We start from the raw sequence: 21,476 nt of genomic DNA, 5'->3' as shown, positions 1-21,476 counted from the left end.
TATGCATTGATAGTAACAGTCTTCTAGTTCCGCCCATAGTATTTCCCTCACTTCCGGTGGTGCAGCAGCCATTTTGTCTTTCCGCGAGAAGTGCCTTCGCCGGACGTTCCGATATCTGCAGTTCCTCGTGGAGCTGTCAGCGCTAGCGGCGCCCTGAGGAGCCGTGCACCCGAGTTCCGCCGGCAGGAGGATGTCTAGTGAAGAGAGCTACATTGCCATCCTACGCTACCTGACTAACGAGCGGGAGCCCTACGCTCCGGGGACCGAAGGCAATGTCAAGCGCAAGATCCGCAAGGCTGCAGCCTGCTATGTGGTGCGCTCCGGCACGCTGTATTACCAGCGCAGGCATCGGGAGAAGGAGCGCTTCACCGAGCTGGAGGTGGTGCTGCAGCAGGAGCGCAGGAAGGGCCTGATAGAGAAGGCGCACATCGGGGCGGGAGGGGAGCACCTGACCCGGCATCAGACCTGGCACCTTCTATCCCAGCGCTACTGGTGGAGAGGTGAGGGGGCGTGTGGGGTGCGGACCCATCCCTGTGCCGCCTGGGTGCCCATGTCATTTTCGGAGCTGGATGATGGCCTAGAAGCCAATCAGCATCCAGCTTTTATGATAACTGCTTTCACTATGAGCTCTATAGTCTGTCTGGCTGGTTGAGGTACACGTGTGGCGTATCCCTTGTGACCTCATGTAGTCCTTATCTCTCATGTCACCTAGTCAATGGCTGCTAGACTACATGTGTATACTAATAGTACATACAGAAAAGTACATCATGTAATAGGAAGAAGCTACAAGGGCCTCAGGTGTTGTGAAAATAATGAACTCCCTACCTACCTCTCTCTGGTGTGACTCCTCCCATTGCTGCAGGTCCCTGTATATACAGTGATGACATTGTGCACCCACTATCTCCTCTGGATTAGGCGATTGTGTGCAGTTCATATTATGTTACCACAGAGCCTCTGTATACAAGCAGTGATGTTAGGTACAGCACCTGAGAAAGGTAACCCTTTAGCTCTGACCACATACCCATAATCACCCAATCTCACATTAGGATACCTAAGACTATGTCCGGGCTGATGATCTGTCAGAGGATCAGAATAAAGGTTTCCCTTGTCTGTATTGATGGGGGCATTTGAAGTCAGTCTTTGCACTGTCCATTGCCCTATGCATTGTCTGTGCCAAGCTACTACTATGGTTGTGCTGGCCCACCTTCTGGTAGGCATCACTCTACATCCAAGTACTTACTGACCATGACTCAGGGGTTTCCTGCTGCAAATCCAAAGGAAAGCTTTTGAAGTTTGCCTGGAAGACCACCCCAAAATCCGATTAAACACTTTCTTTATGTGACTGCATTTTGAGGTTTTATTTGTGTTTTATAATGACAATGTTACATATGAATCCTTGTATAATGATTGTGAAGGTAGTGAAACAAATAGCAAAACTAGTCTTCTCAGGAACATACCTTTACTATTCAGTGACAGGCAGGAAGACACAGAAACCATGTTGGTTTTTGAGTAAATTGAAGTCCTGTGTCTTGATAGCTTCAGAGGTAAACAGCTAAGAAATTCTTGGATTGATGCAATATATTAGCAACAGTCCCCACAGAAGTCTATTGTGTGTTCCTGCCAGTCAAAGCCAGCCCATCCATCATGTACTTCTGAACAGAAATCTAATTTGTCTTTGTTTTGATGAATAGTGGTGTTTGGATCAGTTTGCCTGTATGTTCTGGGACATCCCCTGGTTCTTCTAGTAGACTGACACTGCCAGCACAACCTGAAAGTTGCTTTATTCAACATTTTATTTTTCATCATATTCAGGTATTTTGAAGCAAATGAAGGATTATATCAAGGGATGCAGTAAATGCAAGGAAAAGGTTGACCGCACGCGTGCTTCCAGTGATACCTCGGAGATGTTGGAAGAGTTTGGGATTGAAGCACATTTAGATGGCAATGAAACAGATGAGGAACTTAGCAACACGGCATCTGGAGCAAACACAGATCCTAAACCATCAAAAAAGAAGCCAGTGGCAAAGCATGAACTGGTTTTTGTATGTGTTCTTATTGTGTTACACTCTCTGTTATTGACATTTATACTATTTTGTTACAGTCCATTTTTCCTCCATACATTATATTTAAAGGGATTTTGAAAGCTTAGGGATTTTCTATCTTGATGACCTTTTCATAGTAGAGGTCATTGGTTCCAGAATCAACAGAGGAGATAGAACGTCTCTATATTTTACAAAGTAGCTAAACTACTCCTTCTGTATCCAGGTCAGCCATAACCAAGAGAATGTTGTTGTTTTTCCAGCTTTGTTCTGTCTTGGTCATCCCAGGTTAGCAACGTGACTAAGCTGGAAAACGCCATTTAACCCCTTACAACGCGCCCCGAAATAGTATGCAGCGTGTCGGGTCCCGGTGCATGGAGAGGGCTCACAGGCTGAGCCCTCTCCATAGCTGGTAAGTATTTGGTGCATATTGCACCAAATACTTACTGGTAACACCCGTGATCGATGCTAGCACCGATCGCGGGTGTAATGTCTTCAATCGCTGCTGGTGCCCCTGCCTCGTTTTAACCCTTTCATTACTGTGTGCTATGAGCAGATTGTAATGAATGAGGAGGAAAATCTCCATATACTGCCATACAGTAGTACGGTAGTATTTGATAAGACTTGTACGGACAACCTAGGGTTAAAGTACCCTAGGGAGTCTGAAAAAAGTAAAAAAAAAAAAAAAAAATTATAGTATAAAAAAAAAATTATAGTATAAAAAAATTCAAATCACCCCCCTTTTCCTAGAGCTGATATAAATATAAATAAACAGTAAAAATCATAAACACATTAGGTATCACTGCATTTGAAAATGCCTGATCTATCAAAAATTTTTTCACTGCGTTCAACTCTGTATTGGAAATGGCTCCCAAAGCCGAAAATGCCACTTTTTTGCCATTTTAAAAAATATACAAAATTCTATAAAAAGTGATCAAAAGGTCGTACAGTGCTAAAAATGGTAGCGTTGAAAACGTCAAAAGCAGCAAAAAATGACACCACCCACAGCTCCGTACTCCAAAGAATGAAAAAGTTATTAGCGTCAGAAGATCACAAGATAAAATTTGTACAGGTTTTAATTTTTGTAAATGTATGAAAACATTATAAAACCTATACAAATTTGCTAGCCCTGTAATCGTACCGACCCAAAGAATAAAGTAGACATGTCATTTGTGGTGCACAGTGAAAGCTGTAATATCCAAGCCCACAAGAAAACGGCGCAAATGCTTTTTTCACCATTTTCACTGCATTTGGAATTTTTTTTCCCAGTACATGGCATGGTAAATTAATACTTATTAATCACTAATAAGTGCAATTTGTTACGCAGGGAACAAGCCATCACACAGCTCTTTACGTGGAAAAATAAAAAAGTTATATATTTTTGAAGGGGAGTGAAAAATGGAAATGAAAAAACAAAAAGGGCCTGGAAAAGCAGATGCAGACTTCTTGGTTAATCTGTTCTCATGTATAGTTTTTTTTCCTCTTTCCCTCAGGTTGACAGTAAAGGCATTGTGAGGCAGTCTTCTCCTAAGCATGGCCAAGCCGTCCTGGAGCAGTTAAACCAGCAGAGGCTTGCTAACCAGTTCTGTGATGTGACACTTCTTATAGAAGGAGAGGCATACAAGGCCCATAAGTCAGTCTTGGCTGCCAGCAGCGAGTACTTCCGAGACCTCTTCTTAGAAAAGGGAGCAGTCTCTAGCCATGAAGCTTTTGTGGATCTTTCAGGTAAAAAGTTCAACATTTATATTAACTTTGTAGAAGACTTATCTTTATCAGTCTTTACATTTTGTAAAGTTATGCTAGAAGCATAGTCAAGAACATAACATGGTTGTCATCTGTTACGTGGTGGTAGCCCTTTGCAGAGGCATATTAAACAGTTCGTCCACTTTAACTTTGTATCTTACCAATATACCTCTATTACAAGTTATGCACCACTTTCCTGAAATCTAAAGTCAAGCCCCCTGGTTCAGAAATGTGTTTTACCTCATCAGCCGCTATTCCTGTCCATAAAATGGCAGCAGAAGGAGGTTACATGGTTCTAAACTGTCCCTGGTCAATCTGTGCATTCTCTACCTGCCAGGACTTTATTATAATATTAAATCATTACTGTCACTTCCATGTACAGTGCTAGGCTAAGGTGTGAATGGAAGTCACTGGATACCCTTTGTCTGCACTATAGGGTAGTGACCACAATGAGACTGAGTACAATCATAATGTCCTGGATGGTACAGCATGCACATGGACATTTATGATCACATAACAATTTATCTCTGGCCATTTTATGGACATTAATAGGTGGACGATTTTCTGAACCAAAGGACTTGTATTTATATGGCAAGAAAGTGGTGCAGAACTTTTAATAGACATATTTTTTTATGTAAATTATCTAATATCCTGCACCCCACACATTACAAGATACTTTAAGCAACGTGGCCAACCTCTTTTAGAATATAAGGGATAACTATATGGTTAGTCAAAGTCTGACTACTGGAACCCCCACTGATCACAACCATGAGACTCCAAGCTCTCTAGAGAACGGAGATTATAGAAACAGCCAAACACATTGCTTGGCTATCTCCAACCGCTTCCGTAGACGGTGAATAGAGTCGTAGGATGCATACTCATACTGCCACGCCAGCCATCAGTGAGAATGGGATCTTTGTTTTCTGGAGAGCTGGGGGTCCCCAACAATTAGCTAGTTATCCCCTAGCCTATGATTGGGGAAAACTTAGACTTGCACCAAGTCCTTTAAGTTTACCATATATACTGACCACCAAAAACATAATTGTTAATGTTCTTGTAGAGGGCTGAAGAGGGTGGACACACACAAGGGTTAAAGGAATTGGATCGCAAAAAATATTGTTCTAGCTGTGGTTTCTCATACATGATGATTTTGAGAGGTTTCATGCCATAAAAATGACTAATGTATACTTTTTCTTAATAAATGCTATTAAATATGATCATATGTTTATATTGTTCTTGTTTACTTATTATATTTTAGGGTTTTGCAAGGCCAGTTTCCTGCCACTGCTAGAATTTGCATACACCTCTGAACTGTGCTTTGATTTCTGCAGCATGGCTGAATTGGTGATGCTTGCCCGCCACCTCTACATGCAGGAAGTGTTAGACATATGTGTAGCAGTGCATAAACAAATGGAGGAAAAGCAACTCACGCTGTACCAGAAAGGAGATGTTCAAACTGTAGCTTCAGAAGCAAGCGTCCAGATCGTCCAGATGGAAGAAACAAGGAATGCAGATGCTCCACAGTTGTCCGTGGTGAAGGAAATGGCAAATGGTCAACAGATTATAACCCTGGAAAATGTCAAAAGTCAAGCTACAGAAGAAATGATGGCAAGTGATATTTCCAAACCAAGTACCATTTCAACAACTTTATCTGTTGATGCCACCACATTACAGCAAACAAATAACAGTGAAATTCCAGTTGGCCCTGTTGACAGCTCCCAGGTCAGCCCTGTTGATGGCACCACAGCAATTTACATTTCAAATTCCGGTTCAGTGCTTCTTCCTACTGTCATTGACATGTCATCAGCTGAGCCTCAGCAAACTGTAGAAATAATTCAGGAGGTTTTTACATCTGAAGTGCAGCTTGCTTCTGAATCCTCCGAAACACAGCCATCTTTCACTAATATCGAAGTATCTGAATCACAAGAGTTGCCCAGCCATGATGGTGGTGGTGTAGTGGAGAAGACAGATGTGACCATAAATGTCTTGCAATCTGGGGAGACTAGTCTTAATGTAGAAAGCTCACAATGTGAAGATGTGGATATGGATGTAGATGAGGGAAAAGAATTCCAATCAAAGACTAAAGAAACCATGAAGAGAAAACGTAAGAGATCTATGTCACCAGTTGTTGAAGTAAGCGCCACTGCCCCAATAAGCCCTAATGTTGATAAGGCAACTAGTGAAGGAGTTGCTGTTGACCGAACTAGCTCTTCACAGGTGTGTGGTCAGTCTTCCGGAGCAGATTCCACATCTGAGAGTTCAGGGCCTTCAGAAATGGACCCTTATAAAAGCAAGTTACGAGAGCGCTCTGTTGAAGAAGGTGGATACATACAGTTACACAGAGGCAAAGAAAAGAAGAACTTTAGCAGAAAATCTGTCCCAAAGTCAGCAGTACAGCAGGTACATACTTTCTTCTAAAAACGGCTTCACACCTGAACAATGGCAAGTACAAATTTAAAGTATCAGGTATCCTCCATGTGTCCTTTTCAAATATATGAATAACTCCCATCACTCAGGAGTAGCTATAGAGGAGTGATGGCAGTTTTCATATATTTGAAAAGGTCACCTGGGGAAACCGCTCATCTATAGCCACTCCCAGAGGACATAGAGCATTGGCATGGCATTGAAAGGTACTATATCACAATTTTTTTAATACAAAAACTCTTTGGCAGTGTATGTACTATGCTCTGTGGGAACTGGGGGAGTGCTAAAATTGGGTCTCCTGGTGACAAGTTCCTTTTAAATAGAATTTTTCCTGCATGATAACAAATTGATAAACAGAAAAGGGCATGGTTACAAATAATTGAATGTCGCTTCCTGTTCAATGAAATGAAATTTTCACTTTGCCCACTAGGCTCAACCCCTTCAGTACCACTCCTCGTGTATTTCATTTCATTTCCACAAGCCATAACCAAGTGCTGGTTTTGTGATCTATTACTAACCTCTATAATAATAATAATAATAAAAAAAAAAATCGAAAAAAAAAAAATACTACCATTTAATTATCTTACTTTGGTGTATGGTGCTTTGAAAGCTGTCATTTCATTGAATACAAATGATTTCCGAAAATGTTTTCAAAGAAATGTCAATTTAGATGTTTTTTTTCTTTCTGTTATGGCATTTACCTTATGGCTTTGTTGTAAAGACTTCCTTCAAAAAGCAGAATAGACACCAACTCGGAAGTACTGGAAGCTTACTATTTACAGCTTTGCACCAGACTCTCATTATCTTGTAACAATATCTATATCTCTCTCATTTTCTATCCATCTATCTATACACACACACACATATATTCATATTCAAATACAGGCAGTCCCCTACTTAACACCTGACTTAGAGACAACCCCTAGTTACAAGCGGACCTCTGGATGTTGTAATTTAGTGTACTTTAGCCTTGGGCTACAATGATCAGCTGTAAAGGTTATCAAATGTGTCTGCAATTAAGATTTATTGTAAATCCTTGTTCTGATGACAACCCAACATCTTTAAAATGCAATTGTCACAGAGACCAAAAAAAATTTGGCTGGGGTTACTATTACAAAATAAACAGTTTCGACTTGCATACAAATTTAACATAAGAACAAACCTACAGAACTTATACTGTACTTAACCTGGGGACTGCCTGTAATCGAATGAATGGTTTAATGCCAAAATAAAGTACAAAAATACCATTCCGCCATCCTGTGTCCCCCCCATCTGTTATCAAGCAAACACCAGGTACCAAGCTCCTGGCTTCTCTGCAGTCCCATTAACCTTGGACTCTATATATAAGATGGTGGCTGATGGCTGGTTAAAGCAACAGCATTTTTATTCCATTCCCTTACAACGAATGGCTGGACCGTTAAACAGCTCTTTACCTCTTAGGTCACCCCTTCATCCTCATAGAATGTAAGCTCTTGTGAGCAGGGCCCTCACTCCTAATGTTGCATATGACTGTTGTTACTCTGTAATGTCTTATTTTATTTTTATATGTTCTCCATAATTCGTAAAGCACTAAAGAATTTGGTGATAAATAAGTAAAGATTAATAAAAAAAACTTTTCCTTCTCTAAAGGCTGCTAGGAAATTGGTGCAGAGAGGTAAAAAGAGAATGTTGCCATCTAAAAAAGAAGTTCTCAACGTAGAAGAGGAGCACAAGTGTAAGGAGTGTGACATGGTGTTTGAGCGCAAGTACGCCCTTATCATGCACAGTGTCAAGCATGACCAGGTTAAAGAGTTCAAATGCCCGGTAAGTCAGAGTTATGCTTTATGGTACATGAGTGTCTCAAAGATCATACATAACTTTGGTAGTCGGTCTACAATTTTATTAGTGTTGTCCAGTATCAAAATGCCCCATTGTCCTATTTGATCTGAGCTACTATGCATTACTCAGACTTCCCATTATCTAAACATCCACAGGGGCATGGACGGATAGTGGGGCCAAACAATAAATTAAATCCACATATATCTTTAAAAAATGGAAACCTATTCATTGCATGAAAAGAATTGACAATTGTATTTTTGTGTTCCAGCTGTGTAAGAAGGAGTTCCAATACAGAGCCTCATTACGTGCCCATTTGATCAGACACACTCGCAAAAAGGAGCCATCTGCTGTGGAGGAAAAGGAGATTAAAGGAATGACCAAACGACAATATATATGTGACATTTGTGGCAGAACCCTTCCAAAGATGGCCTCTCTGAGGTTACATATGCTCAAACATACCGGTGTTAAACCACATACATGCCAGGTAAGCAAAATTTAGTTACTAATGCATTTCCCAAGAGGACATTTTTATTTCTGTGCAAGTTTTTCTTTTTTTGAAATCCAGTGTCCATTATGGTCCGTTACGCCCTATAACTTCAGCACTGGCGACTTTAGGGAAGAGCACTAATTCAACTAAAACTAGTCAATGCCTATTTGTGTAAATGTACTAATTTGTTTGCTACTGGCCAAACCAATTTTGTATCTGAATTGTTAAATAGTTTTTTTTTTTTTTTTTAAGATTTGTCAGAAGGGTTTTACTCACAAGCATGGCTTAAAGATGCACCAGGCTTTACATGAAACACATAAACAGTTCAAATGTCACATGTGTGATAAGTCTTTTGTCACAAACCGCAATCTGCAGGAACACGTCAGCACACATACAGGTAAATGCTAATTATACTTTTTTAATTGTGCTAACATCTTCCAGTGAATGTCTGGTGTCTACAGTGATGTTTCCTTTGACTTTTGTTTTTACTGAATTTTTAGGTGAAATGAAGTACCTTTGCACAACGTGTGGAAAATCTTTCCATAGAGCATCTGGTCTTAGTAAACATCTGAGGAAACACAGGCCTAAGCCTGAGGTTCGACAATACCAATGCACACAGTAAGTGTCCATATTTTCTCCTCACAGTAATATTGGCATAATAAGTATACAAGGTAAACCTATGTTGCCTCCTTTTCTGTACGCTATCATTTTAATAGTCTTTTTGGTCACACAAGTATTGAGCGGGATAGGATACGCTTCATTAGTTAGTAACTAATGAAGTTTATCCTGATGTGGAGTCAGTATTTAAAGGACATCTACCTTAGGATCAAAGATTGTAAACCAAGCACACTAACATATTGTTGTGGGTCCCTTCTGGCAAAATCTGTTTTTCTTTAAGCTTCTTATGCCCATTTTTTTTTTTTTTTTTTCCCCCTACAAAAAAGCTTTTAAAATAATGCAAATCAGTCTAAGGGGCTCTAAGCCCCATAGGTGTAAATGGGGCTTGGAGCCCATCAGGTTCATTTGCATAATGTTTGAAGCCCTTTTTTTACACAAGGGCTTAAGAAGCTAAAAGAAGAGCAAATCCTGGCAGAGGGGGAACATACTTGTATGTTGGTGTGCTTGGTTTACAATCCTTGATCCTGGTGCTAGGTCTCCTTTAAAAAATCCATGGCTAGGCTGTATTTCCTATGATTGCTGCACACCATTAATATTAGTCACCCTTTGTTAGCTACATTTTAGAAGTCTATTGTACTGAGTATTTAATGTAATGAATTTGTAATAGAATACAGGACAAAAACAGAGTTAGAGAATTGGGAATCTCTATTGCATAGTAGGGTTAGTAATTGTAAATTGTATGTTGTCGCTGTATGTGTGATTCATTTCGATGCATTTTAATAGCGAAGCGACCAATTAATTTTCCATTGGGTGAATAAAAATATTTATTTTAACTATTTCATGTTTAACATAGGTGTGAAAGATGTTTCTCTGAAGCACGGGACCTGCAGCAGCACATGAATAAACACCTTGGTCTGAAGCCCTTTGAGTGTGAAGTTTGTGGCAAGTGTTACAGCTGGAAGAAAGACTGGTACTCGCATGTAAAATCGCATTCTGTTACAGAGCCGTATAGGTGAGGATATCCTAATGTATGATAACGGTTGGAATGTTTGTCCTGAAAAGATAAGACAAGACAACCTTATACTTTATTGAGCAGATATGAAGTTATGTATATATCTGCCCATTCCTTTAGGTCTGTATTTGTGCTCTAAAAATGTATCCACCTTTTTCATTCTCTCAGATGTAATATTTGTGGGAAGGAGTTCTTTGAGAAGTCCTTATTCAGGAGACATGTCAATAAGGCAACTCACGGCAAGAAGGGAAGAATCAAGAGGAACGTTGAGAGGGTGTGTAATCATTGCGGAAAAACATTTACCCAGCTAAGAGAGTTCAGAAGACATGTGAACAATCATGAAGGTAAATCTAGGAAAGGGACTAGTTATACTCTGGAACTAGAAAATGTTTTAGTGCTTGGGGTTTGTTAAGTCGACAAACTCTTGTGTGTGAGTGTAAGCTAAACTAAAATCACTACGTTGGATCTAACTTGTATGTGTGCCGCCTGCCTTTAGTCTAAGTGTACACTCGGACTGTATATAAATACAATAATGTCTATGGGTAAATGGACGTTTCTCTGCCCATATCATTGGACCATGCTGAGAAACTCGCTGCATGCTGTATTTTGGTCTGGTTCTTGTGATAGAAGCCAAAGGGTGTGTGGAAAATGAAGATTGCTCTGTCATGCCACCTGAGTGCAGTCCATTTTTTGTGTATTTATTCCAAAGAGATTCCGAATTAAGAGAACGTAGAAAACCAGACACAATTTAGTTGACAATTTAAATACGGACAGTCTGATAGAAAACATTTTGTGTGCTGCTGGCATAAGGAACACTGACTGACTGAATTAATTTGGACCTGTAATGAATCCTGTATTACTGGGTGACTTGTTATAGTTTATATAAAATTGGTCCCCATAGATCTCTATATTTGGAGATGTACGTTCTGTTGGTGTATATGGTAACGTACAGTTACGCCATGATCCACGTGTTACCACTACTTTCCTGTTTTAGGTGTGTAAAGCATTACAGGATTATAGAGCAAAATAAATTCTGTAAAAGACAAAGCCAGCAAAATTAAATACAGAGAAAGTAACTTATTTTGCCTTCCTCTGGAGGAGCATTGTTAGATTATAGGTTGAACCTTATGGATCTTTTCTTTTTCAACATCTACTTTGATTATCCAAATACTTAGTTTCAGGAAAAATGGAAAAGCACATCCTTCTTACTGTGTCTTTATACCTGTTGTTTGGAATGTTTAAAGGAAATCTACCATCAAAATCCATCATGATAATCCAGGGACACTTACTCAACTTTTAAAATTATGATAATTTTGAAGTGCTTTTGTGTGCTGAAACTTCCTCTGCTGTTTACAGCAGACCAAAGAAAGGGGGTGAGTGCCAAGGTAGCAGGTGGTTTGTCCACAGTTTACTGTAGCTTTACAGGTTGTTAAAGAGGTGATCTGGTAGTGACCTGAAAGGCCTTCTGCCTCATTAGCATAATTTCAAACATTGATGCTAGAAGGAAGGAGGCCATGGATAATAAATATAAGGCGATTACCACAGTCAGTGCCTGGATCTATGAGTTAATGTCCCTGGTTTCTCATGATGGATTTTGATGGTAGATTTCCTTTAATGTATCTGCTTCCTAGTTTGTGATGTAATGTATTTTTATTGCTTGTATGTGGAGATGTCTGTATATCCCCATATTTCCTCACTGAAATGTTTTATTGTGCCAGGAAAACAGTGGGCAGATTTTGGATGTCAGCCCACCCCTCGACCTTGTGAGACTGGATTAAGTCAATGATACCTGCCCCCCTTTAAAAAAAAAAAAAAAAAAAAAAAAAAATTGTGTTCGTCAATAGGAAAAAAAAGCTATTCCGTGCTATATGGGAAAGGTGGCTCAAATCTCCACTTACTGCCTCCCCTTAGTATGTAGTTAAACGTACAAGTCAGGATTTATGTAGGTGGACTTCAGGGTGTTGGCGTATTTGTTTGAATTAAATGATTATGTTCTGACCCTCTGTTGAAATTTTAACATTGGTATTGATGCACAAACTGTGTATCTACTCTTGCGTTTTTGCCCATGCTGTGGACAATTCTCTTTGCATCACTGTGGAGATGTCTTGACTGGTTTGCTGCCTTGGATACTTTGGGTCATGAGTGCAAATCACATTTGAGATGGATTATACCATTATACGGTCTCTCAGAAGCGGTGGGTGTGCTGACAGGAGACTCCTTGGTTACATAAGGGAGGGGTGGGGGGGATATTACCTGCTTTGTCAGAGAAACTTCCAAAAGTAAGACATTTTAAATAACTATATGAAAAAAAGTTTTTACTTGCCAGCTAATTTCTTTTTCTATTTTTTTTCTCTCCTAAAGGGGTGAAACCTTTTGAGTGCCTGACATGTGGAGTAGCCTGGGCCGATGCCCGATCCCTTAAGAGACATGTAAGGACACACACAGGAGAGAGGCCATATGTTTGCCCTGTGTGTAATGAAGCCTACATAGATGCCCGCAATCTACGGAAACACATGACCAAGTATCATAGCAATTATATACCTTGCAAAATTATGTTGGAGAAGGACAGCTTACAGTTCCATCATCAAGGAACTCAGGTTGAACATGCTGTCAGCTTTCTTCCAAATGAAGTAGAGTCACAATCCGAGATTGTAACAGAAGAGATTGAGACTGTTTTAGTAACTGAAGATGTTGTTGAATCCGTTGAAGATCTGTCGAATGCTCAAAATAGTTCAGCAGTGTCTTCTCTGTCTGACCAAAGTATCATGCAAGTAGTTAACTATGTATTATCCCAGCAACAAGGGGTTAAACTTCCTGAAGCGACGGATCACATGGAGACTGTGGAAGTGGAGGTCAGCAATGTGCCTGAGGTCCTATGACCTACTATAGAAATGTGTAATTAGCTGTACATAATGAAGCACTTACCAGTTACTCTGCCAATAAAGTATGTGACCCCTCCCATGTAAAGAAATATTTAATTGCTTTGTTTTGTGAATTTGCACAAGTTAGTTTTCAATACCGTTCTTTCAGCTATGGTTATTTTAAACTAACAATATAAGTTGTAATAATTTTTTTTATGTAAATGTAAAGTTTAGGTTTTTGAACCTATGTTATTGAACAAAACTGGATTAAACTAAATTTCCATAGTTGCAATGCATCTATTTACTTGAGTGTTATAGATCCTTGGACAATTTAGTTGCTTTGTGCAGCGCTGCATAATCTGTAGGCGCTATATAAATAATAATAATTATTTAGTGAAGAGCAGATGGATCACTGAGCTTGGGAGGACCATAAACCGTTGTGTATTGCCCTGTTGGGTGAATATGGACCTTTTTGGTCTGGCTGCTGATGTTGGCTCCATTAAACCACATGTACAACAACTGATTGCCCTAGCCATGAAGAGCAAAGGTGACTTCTACCCTTATCTGAAGCCTCAATTGTGGGACAAGGAAGGCTCCAAACATCGTTACAGTCCTGGGATACAAGAATAGGCAGTGTAAACTGGTGACAGAGAATGGATAAACTGAGAAATGCTCAGCAGGTCTCTAAAAAAAGCTGTAAGATCTGACCGGTCTAGAGAACATACACCACCTCTCCAGCAGAGGAGAAACCATGGACAAATATGGATATGAACTCTATACATTCTGGTTAACAATCAATAGCTGCCTCTTGGTAGTGACTTGAAAAGGGTACTTTGCAAAGGGTGTAAGCAGCTGAATTTTATAAAGAAAAAGGGATTAAAAATGCTGCACCCAAGTGCTACATTCATTAGGAAAGTTATTCAGATTGGTCTACCTGAGGACCTCTTAACTTACTCTCAAACTCCTACTGCTGGGTCTGAAGTGCAAGGGATAAAGGTGGACAAAGCTACCCCTAGCAAATTAATGGGGGAACTGTCATGCTCTATATCACCTACTTAAAGGAAATCTACAAGATTATTTAACCCCCTGTAACGCATCAAGAGCACATCTGCATACCATTATTAAAGATAATAGCCTCCTAAATCCTGCTATAAAAGTATTATTTTAAATAGCCTGAAGGGCTCTGGGGCACATTATCATAGTCCCACTCTCTTCAGGCTCTGACTTCATGCTCTCCCCTCCTGTTGAGCTTAAAGGGGTTCTCAGGAGGTGGAAAAACATGGCTGCAGTCTTCCAAAAACAGCACCACACCTGACCATGGTTACTGCCAGTACTGCAGCTCAGCTGTATAGAAATGAATGGAGCTTAGTTGCAATACCACACACTACCCATGGTCAGGTGAGGTGCTGTTTTTGGAAGACACCTCCAGAGAACCCCTTTAATGCCGCATGGATATTATTTATATGTCCTACCTATTTTACTTAGCACTTATTCCCCTCTAGGAGAACCATCACTAAGGAACACAGGTAAGATGTACAAATAAATATGTCTATAGTATGGACCGTAATAGGCCATGGATATACATATTAAACTTCACTTGAATTTTGTATTTGGAGATTTGTGTTCAGACACACAAGAAATTAACATAAGAGAATCCAGAGGATGCTGACCAATTGGATTGTGATGGACCAAGACCCCTTATTGTGATTTAGTTCATCTATCTTGTAGAATGTTATTAAAGTGTCTGGAAGACTGAAGGAAGGCTGGGTACATTCTGTACGGTTCCAGACCTGTGAGTTCTGGCACAGAACAGGAAGAGGCTTGCAACTGACTCTTAGGCACATCAGTGGAAGAGGTTTGCAGTAGTGGACTGTGAACCTCACATCACTGGGCGCATTCTGTAAGCATACAACACAGGTGTGGCTGGTTTAGTGATGGCAGATTTTGAATGATAGATCCCAGCTACATAAAGACATGCTGCAGGTTTAGTAAAAGTAAAGTTTAGAGGGAATAGGTCATCCACTTCATGTCAAGGCACCAAGCTACAGGTGATAATACCCTGAATATGACACTGTAACTAGAATAATAGGGATATTTCTTATTGAGTGTTTTAGGTTTGGGACCAGTTTACACCTCAGTAATTAATTATCGGTAAGACCAGGAGTAAAGACTACACAAAGATAAGATTTAATGGACCCATTTTTACAGTTGTGTTATTCATATGCTTTTTGGTCATAGTTAGAGACCATTTTGGTGGAGCTAATTCACTGCAGTATGTTCTGAATAAACAGTATTATTTTAATCAGAATTTGGGGAATTATCAAATGGTCTTAAATGTTCTACTCCTGATCTAAGAATGTAGGCTTTTAGTTAATGAATGTGGATGCACTTTTTGCTCATTCTCAGTAGTGAAGCTCCTCCCCTACAGATCAGAGGGGAAAAAAATGTCTGCATTTATCTTAGAACTTCTGGAGTGATCAGGAAAACTGGATTAGGGCAGGATTTACCTGTGTATGTTCACTCTGTATACTGCTTTATATTTGTCTGCTTTTAACGGCTCTGAGCGATTCTATACACAGGACAGGTTTCACCTCGTATTCTAATATCTTAAATCCCGAAACACGCACATGAAAGTACTATAGGTATAGAAGCCAAGCCTTCATGTTATGTAGCACTGCTAGACTGTGCAGCAATATAATGTGAGACTTAGTGACCTGTTTCCAAATAAAAGCCTGATATTGAAAGACTGACCGTTCATAAGGCAATTTCTCTATATCTAGAAATTGTTAGATGTTGCCCATATGGCTACCACAATATTTAGGTCGAACTTGAGGTCCTATGAAGGAGGACCCAATGGAGGTGAGGTAACAAATACTATTTGATATATTTTAGTTAAACTTTTTTCCCTCCACATAAGTGTTGCATAGTTACAATTTATTAAAGTTATAGTTCTAAGGTTGTATTCAATAAATATGTTCTACCTAAATAAATTAGTTAATGTATCATAATGGTGATAAAGAGTTATTACTGCAAATTTGTAGCTTCAACATGACAGATGTATGTGGGAGTCAGGAAATTCAGGAGACAGATTTGGCTTACCTGCTTCACAGCCCTGGTCATAATAGATATATTTATAAAAAAAACAAAGATGTTAACTAGGCCTTGCCTGGTGACAAACAGCTTCTCCTAGTAGTGGGGAAATTACTGAGCCATCTTTTTCAGACCAAGGAGGGTGATTTGCAGTGCATACAACTATGTCAATGACTCACTCTCCTGGGAAAAGTGAGACCACACAACTCCATGTACTGGATTTAGCGATAGATATATATGGGATTCAAATAAAATGTTAAAGCTTACATTCATAACTATTTTACAGTGCATTCTCACCTGCAGCATGGCAAAAGTGTTGATGGGTTCCCTTTAAAGGCTCACTATATGGAACAGAACAAGTTGTCCTCTGCATCGTGGCACGCTACACAGGTGTGAAAGCATGCTGCAGACAAAGATCCAGAGACCTTATTGATAATAGAGTGTGATCCCATTTTAGTTTCACAGACTTAACCTGTGGACTATTTCATTTCATCAAACCACAAACAGAAATCCATTGTATCTGAAGTCTTTATTGTAAAGTGTGACATTACACACAACCTCATCTGTAAGTTCTCCAACAATTTTTACAGATGGAATACAAATAAATAAGTCAGGATTTGATCAAACATTACCGATATCTACAAATCGTAGATACATAAGATATATACATGGCCTTATATTTACATCAAGTAATCCAACATAAGACTCATGTCTGCTTCCCACATCCTTTAGATTTATCCTACGTAACCATCCATTCACTTGAGGCTGCCACCACAGACTAGTATATGCAGGATTACACTCTTGAGCTGTTCTATACACATTTTTATTCAGCTGAGCAGGTGCTTCTTCCCGAGGAACTGTATTTTGCGGTCAAATGCAGTTGATCGTATTGGAGTATTTGCTTCATAAAATGGATTCATTGCAAACTGCAGAAATAAAAGTAATAGGTTTAAATGCAAATTTATATAGAGATAAGCAGTCTGACCACACATGGACTTGATATAACACAGACCTTGATGTACAAGTCATAAGCTTCATTAAAGAAATTCTTAATTCCATCTTCTTGTCGTACATCATGCAGCATGATTAACCTCATATGTAAAGACAGAAACATGCTAAGGAAAGTTCTGAAATGGTAAAATACATGATTTCTAGCGACATTAACGAGCCCAGAAACATGTTCAGGTCTCCATTAGGATGTTAACTTTATTGTTGAGATATTGAAATAGAAAAATTGAAATCCCAGTAGGGACAGATCCCTTGTCAAATATTCATATGGATAATGAATATCGTAATAAGCCTTCACCGTAGTGTGTTAACAAAAGATATATATTATACAGATCAAAATGATTTGCAACGTTTCGGTCATCGCGACCTTTGTCAAGTGAGATCTGGCCAGAAAATAGAAGGATATAGGGTAATTAATAAAATTATTTATATAGCGCCTACAGATAACGCAGCACTGCACAAAGCATGCCAAATTGGTCCTTGTCCCCATGGGGAAACAACCTACTCTTTGCAGATGTTGACCTGGGTGGGACTCAAACCCAGTACTCCAGCGCTGCAAGACAGAACTGCTACCCACTCAGCCACCTTGCTGCCCCATAGGGTAAAGATCAGGTTAAAACAAAATAAACGGTAAGAGACTTGTAGATAGTGGCTTTAAATATATTCTCTTTCTACCTTATACCGCTCCCTCCATTCCAGTATCGAATATAATATATTCCATGATTACACCTAACACACGCCATTCCACTACATCACCATTCCTACTACTACCCCTTATAGTTAAGATCTACATTCATCATTGGCTTTATTATGTGAAATATTCACTGAAATAAAACAAAAAATAATTCATTTCAGTGTGTGCTATGTTCTCTCTATATATTAAGCTGGATTGAGGATCCCACATTGAGCACTGCTATTACAAAGAGTGCAGAGTCACTATTGCCCTACGTGTCGAGCCCTATGACTCAGTCCTATTCAGTTTCTGTTCTTTTGTATTTTCGCCAGACTAAACCTTCTGTGTTTTTAGTCTGCTAAATGTGACTGAATCTGCAACTTTCCTGTTGGATCCTCCTATGCAGATGTAAACAGAGGGGCAGATTTACCAAAAGTGTTGTAAGATAAGACAAAGCAGAATACGACTAAACTATCTTACCCTATGATACATTTTGCACGGCGTAAGGCTTGTTTTTTTTTTTTTAGCACACAGACTTTTTTGATGCAAGGCCATGCCCCTTTTGTTGTAATAGTTGTAGAAGAACAGTCTTAACTCTTGATAATTACAGACAGATTTTGGTGCATTTTATGACAGAATTCTGTCACCAACAGCTTGATAAATCTGCCCCATAGTTGTCTACGCAGACATGTGGTTTACATAAAACATGCACTTTATACATAACCCACAAAACCATAACCCTTAAATTCTATAATTTAGTAAATTGTAGTAAAAGGGAAATTTTTCTATACAGTGCAGGTAACTCAACAAGAAAAAAAAAAAGGATATGTCCAGCGGTGACAAATGCAGAAACAAACCATTCATTAAATTTGTCCACAGTCTTGAGGTACATGTTATTTGACAGCCACATGTTCTCATCCACAAGGTCCAGGGCAGCATGTGCTATGAACTGGTTTAGATGACGATGATCGTCCTTGAGAAAATATGGAAAATACAATAATACATTTTGCAATTACTGGAATCTTAGGGGACGTTTAACAGAATTCTTACATCAGAAAACTGACATACAAACCCTCAAATAATCACAATTACTGGTGAAACGCCAGCAATTGTGATTATTTCCCCTTCACACCATCTCCTTGCTAAGTGGGTGTGGAGGGGGTGCTGGTGGCAGCAGGGTTCCTGCCGGATCTATCAGGAAGTCTCAGCCTCTTGATGTATCTGCTGGAGGGGCGTTGCTTCTATCATGTTTGATACTGTATGATAGATCTCCCCTGAAGTATCTAAGCTTTTATAGATGGATCATTTAAAGCAATATTAATTATTGACGGTGCCAGTTATCAGTGACTACTGCGCCGTTGTCAGAAAAACAAAATGACCAATAATAAGTAAACAGTGTGAATGTAGCACAATATTCCAGCGTCCAATTCACACCAAAGAGAAGCAAAATCTATGGGATCAAAACATTTTACTCATGCATCAGCTATACTGAACATTGCTTGTATATGATAGGTAGATAAAAGTTATTAAATCCTATGGTTGGTATTAAATACAGTACATGTTTAACTACACAATAAACAGCCACATACCTTAGATTCAGTTTTTCCTGGAGGCAAAAATTCCATCTCAAATACTGGATTGTCATGATGTCCCACAATCACAAAATAGAAGCTGCCAGACATGGTCCTCAGAACTACAGATACCTAAAATACATGCAGATACAATGGGGTTTATAGCATTTTACTAACCTGGAAATCTATCAGTTATTTAGGATTACGACCTGCTTTACTGTCAGCTGAACACCAATCTTGGGATCCTATAGGTTTTATTTCATGAAAGCAAACACTATGAGATATTCACATTTTATACATTTTAGTGAGGACGTCAATAGTATAAAGGTGGAGTTGACACCTGAGGAACACATCTTCATATGACTAGCTAGCTACTAGTGGAGCAGCAATTTTAATTCGGGACACCAAGAGTGTTTTTACAAAAAGAGTAATAAATGTTCCTAGTCTAAATGTTATCATATGCTAGAGCAGCATAGGGTACACTCTGTGTCTTTTCATGGAATCTATAATGGCGGCTCTTATTGAATCCGCAGCACAGACTATATACGGTAGTACATGGGGCGCTAAGAAGCCGGTGAGTTTTTTCTCCAATGTTATGGTTTCCCACATTGATTTGGCCAATGTACAAAGCAGCGTCTGACAGGAATATGGGGCAGGAGACACAAATCCGGATGTTTTACTATTGATTTCTATAGAAAAAAGATTTTGCGACAGATTTTAGTAATAGTGACTCTGATTGAAATAACAATTCATTCATCTAGTAATGGACCCTGGGGAACAACCTCTATGAGGTCAAAATTCTATCACCTCCTCCCCTAATGAAATGACAGTAGATGCCAGAGCCGTGTCGCCCCCAGCCACGCAGATGCCAGAGCCGTGTCGCCCCCAGCCACGCAGATGCCAGAGCCGTGTCGCCCCCAGCCACGCAGATGCCAGAGCCGTGTCGCCCCCAGCCACGCAGATGCCAGAGCCGTGTCGCCCCCAGCCACGCAGATGCCAGAGCCGTGTCGCCCCCAGCCACGCAGATGCCAGAGCCGTGTCGCCCCCAGCCACGCAGATGCCAGAGCCGTGTCGCCCCCAGCCACGCAGATGCCAGAGCCGTGTCGCCCCCAGCCACGCAGATGCCAGAGCCGTGTCGCCCCCAGCCACGCAGATGCCAGAGCCGTGTCGCCCCCAGCCACGCAGATGCCAGAGCCGTGTCGCCCCCAGCCACGCAGATGCCAGAGCCGTGTCGCCCCCAGCCACGCAGATGCCAGAGCCGTGTCGCCCCCAGCCACGCAGATGCCAGAGCCGTGTCGCCCCCAGCCACGCAGATGCCAGAGCCGTGTCGCCCCCAGCCACGCAGATGCCAGAGCCGTGTCGCCCCCAGCCACGCAGATGCCAGAGCCGTGTCGCCCCCAGCCACGCAGATGCCAGAGCCGTGTCGCCCCCAGCCACGCAGATGCCAGAGCCGTGTCGCCCCCAGCCACGCAGATGCCAGAGCCGTGTCGCCCCCAGCCACGCAGATGCCAGAGCCGTGTCGCCCCCAGCCACGCAGATGCCAGAGCCGTGTCGCCCCCAGCCACGCAGATGCCAGAGCCGTGTCGCCCCCAGCCACGCAGATGCCAGAGCCGTGTCGCCCACACGCATGCAGATGTCCGAGCTGTGTCGCCCATACCCATGCAGATGTCCGAGCTGTGTCACCCATACCTATGATGATTCTATTACTATATTCCATATAACTGCAGGTTACTGCTCTGCCGTAATTATGCTGCACATTAGACAATGGAGAGGTAGGACAGCAATCCTTCTTAGAGTGTGGATCAATTTGTGGTGGTGCCCGCGGCCAAAGTTTCTGATGCCGGAAACCAGGAGTCAACAATCTTGAAGGAGGGAGCCACAACACCAGAGGTCAAAATTCAAAAAGATTTATGCACATGTGAATAAATCTTTTTGAATTTTGACCTCTGGTGCTATGCTGCACATTACTCACCTCTGCCAGGTCACCATACACCCCAGTCCAACAGATCTACACCCGCAGAGCAGTCAGCCCGTCACCACCAGATGACGTCATACATCACACTTTCAGACGTCCGCATTTCCGCTCTGTAATAACTTTATTTACAATGAACATTAGGTTTTTCGTGCTGAGG

The 21,476-nt window shown here is 40.7% G+C and overlaps 2 protein-coding genes across 2 annotated transcripts; one reads left to right on the top strand and one right to left on the bottom strand.

Annotated features, from left to right (window-relative positions):
- Nucleotides 1-40: 40 nt before the first annotated feature.
- On the top strand, nucleotides 41-13,290 carry ZBTB11 (zinc finger and BTB domain containing 11). Its single transcript, XM_072136056.1, has 11 exons — nucleotides 41-500; nucleotides 1,813-2,042; nucleotides 3,533-3,764; nucleotides 5,041-6,182; nucleotides 7,836-8,009; nucleotides 8,293-8,508; nucleotides 8,764-8,908; nucleotides 9,012-9,129; nucleotides 9,983-10,141; nucleotides 10,310-10,485; nucleotides 12,503-13,290. Exons 1-11 carry the CDS (start codon nucleotides 191-193, stop codon nucleotides 13,018-13,020), a joined length of 3,420 nt encoding a protein of 1,139 aa, XP_071992157.1. The 5' UTR covers nucleotides 41-190; the 3' UTR covers nucleotides 13,021-13,290.
- A 3,314-nt stretch (nucleotides 13,291-16,604) lies between these two features.
- TRAPPC2 (trafficking protein particle complex subunit 2) lies at nucleotides 16,605-21,474 on the bottom strand. The gene is made up of 5 exons (XM_072136055.1): nucleotides 21,317-21,474; nucleotides 19,363-19,476; nucleotides 18,604-18,746; nucleotides 17,105-17,192; nucleotides 16,605-17,018 (listed from the first exon to the last, which is right to left on the bottom strand). The coding sequence occupies exons 2-5, from the start codon at nucleotides 19,453-19,455 to the stop codon at nucleotides 16,920-16,922; spliced, it is 423 nt and encodes a 140-aa protein (XP_071992156.1). The 5' UTR covers nucleotides 19,456-19,476; nucleotides 21,317-21,474; the 3' UTR covers nucleotides 16,605-16,919.
- Nucleotides 21,475-21,476: the final 2 nt, after the last annotated feature.

This window comes from Engystomops pustulosus, chromosome 2, assembly GCF_040894005.1.
Source record: "Engystomops pustulosus chromosome 2, aEngPut4.maternal, whole genome shotgun sequence".
Classification (NCBI taxonomy): Eukaryota; Metazoa; Chordata; class Amphibia; order Anura; family Leptodactylidae; genus Engystomops; species Engystomops pustulosus.
Note: the sequence above shows the minus strand (reverse complement) of the source record. Positions and strands in the feature narration are given on the sequence as shown.

Excerpts from the sequence above, each read along its gene's own strand:
- TRAPPC2 (XM_072136055.1), bottom strand. The coding sequence starts at position 19,455 with ATGTCTGGCAGCTTCTATTTTGTGATTGTGGGACATCATGACAATCCA. Across the intron at positions 17,193-18,603 it reads TCTGCATTTGTCACCGCTGG|ACATATGAGGTTAATCATGC; the intron begins ACATATCCTTTT and ends GTTTCTGTCTTT. Across the intron at positions 17,019-17,104 it reads CTTATGACTTGTACATCAAG|TTTGCAATGAATCCATTTTA; the intron begins GTCTGTGTTATA and ends TTATTTCTGCAG.
- ZBTB11 (XM_072136056.1), top strand. The coding sequence starts at position 191 with ATGTCTAGTGAAGAGAGCTACATTGCCATCCTACGCTACCTGACTAAC. Across the intron at positions 9,130-9,982 it reads CGACAATACCAATGCACACA|GTGTGAAAGATGTTTCTCTG; the intron begins GTAAGTGTCCAT and ends TGTTTAACATAG. Across the intron at positions 10,486-12,502 it reads ACATGTGAACAATCATGAAG|GGGTGAAACCTTTTGAGTGC; the intron begins GTAAATCTAGGA and ends TCTCTCCTAAAG.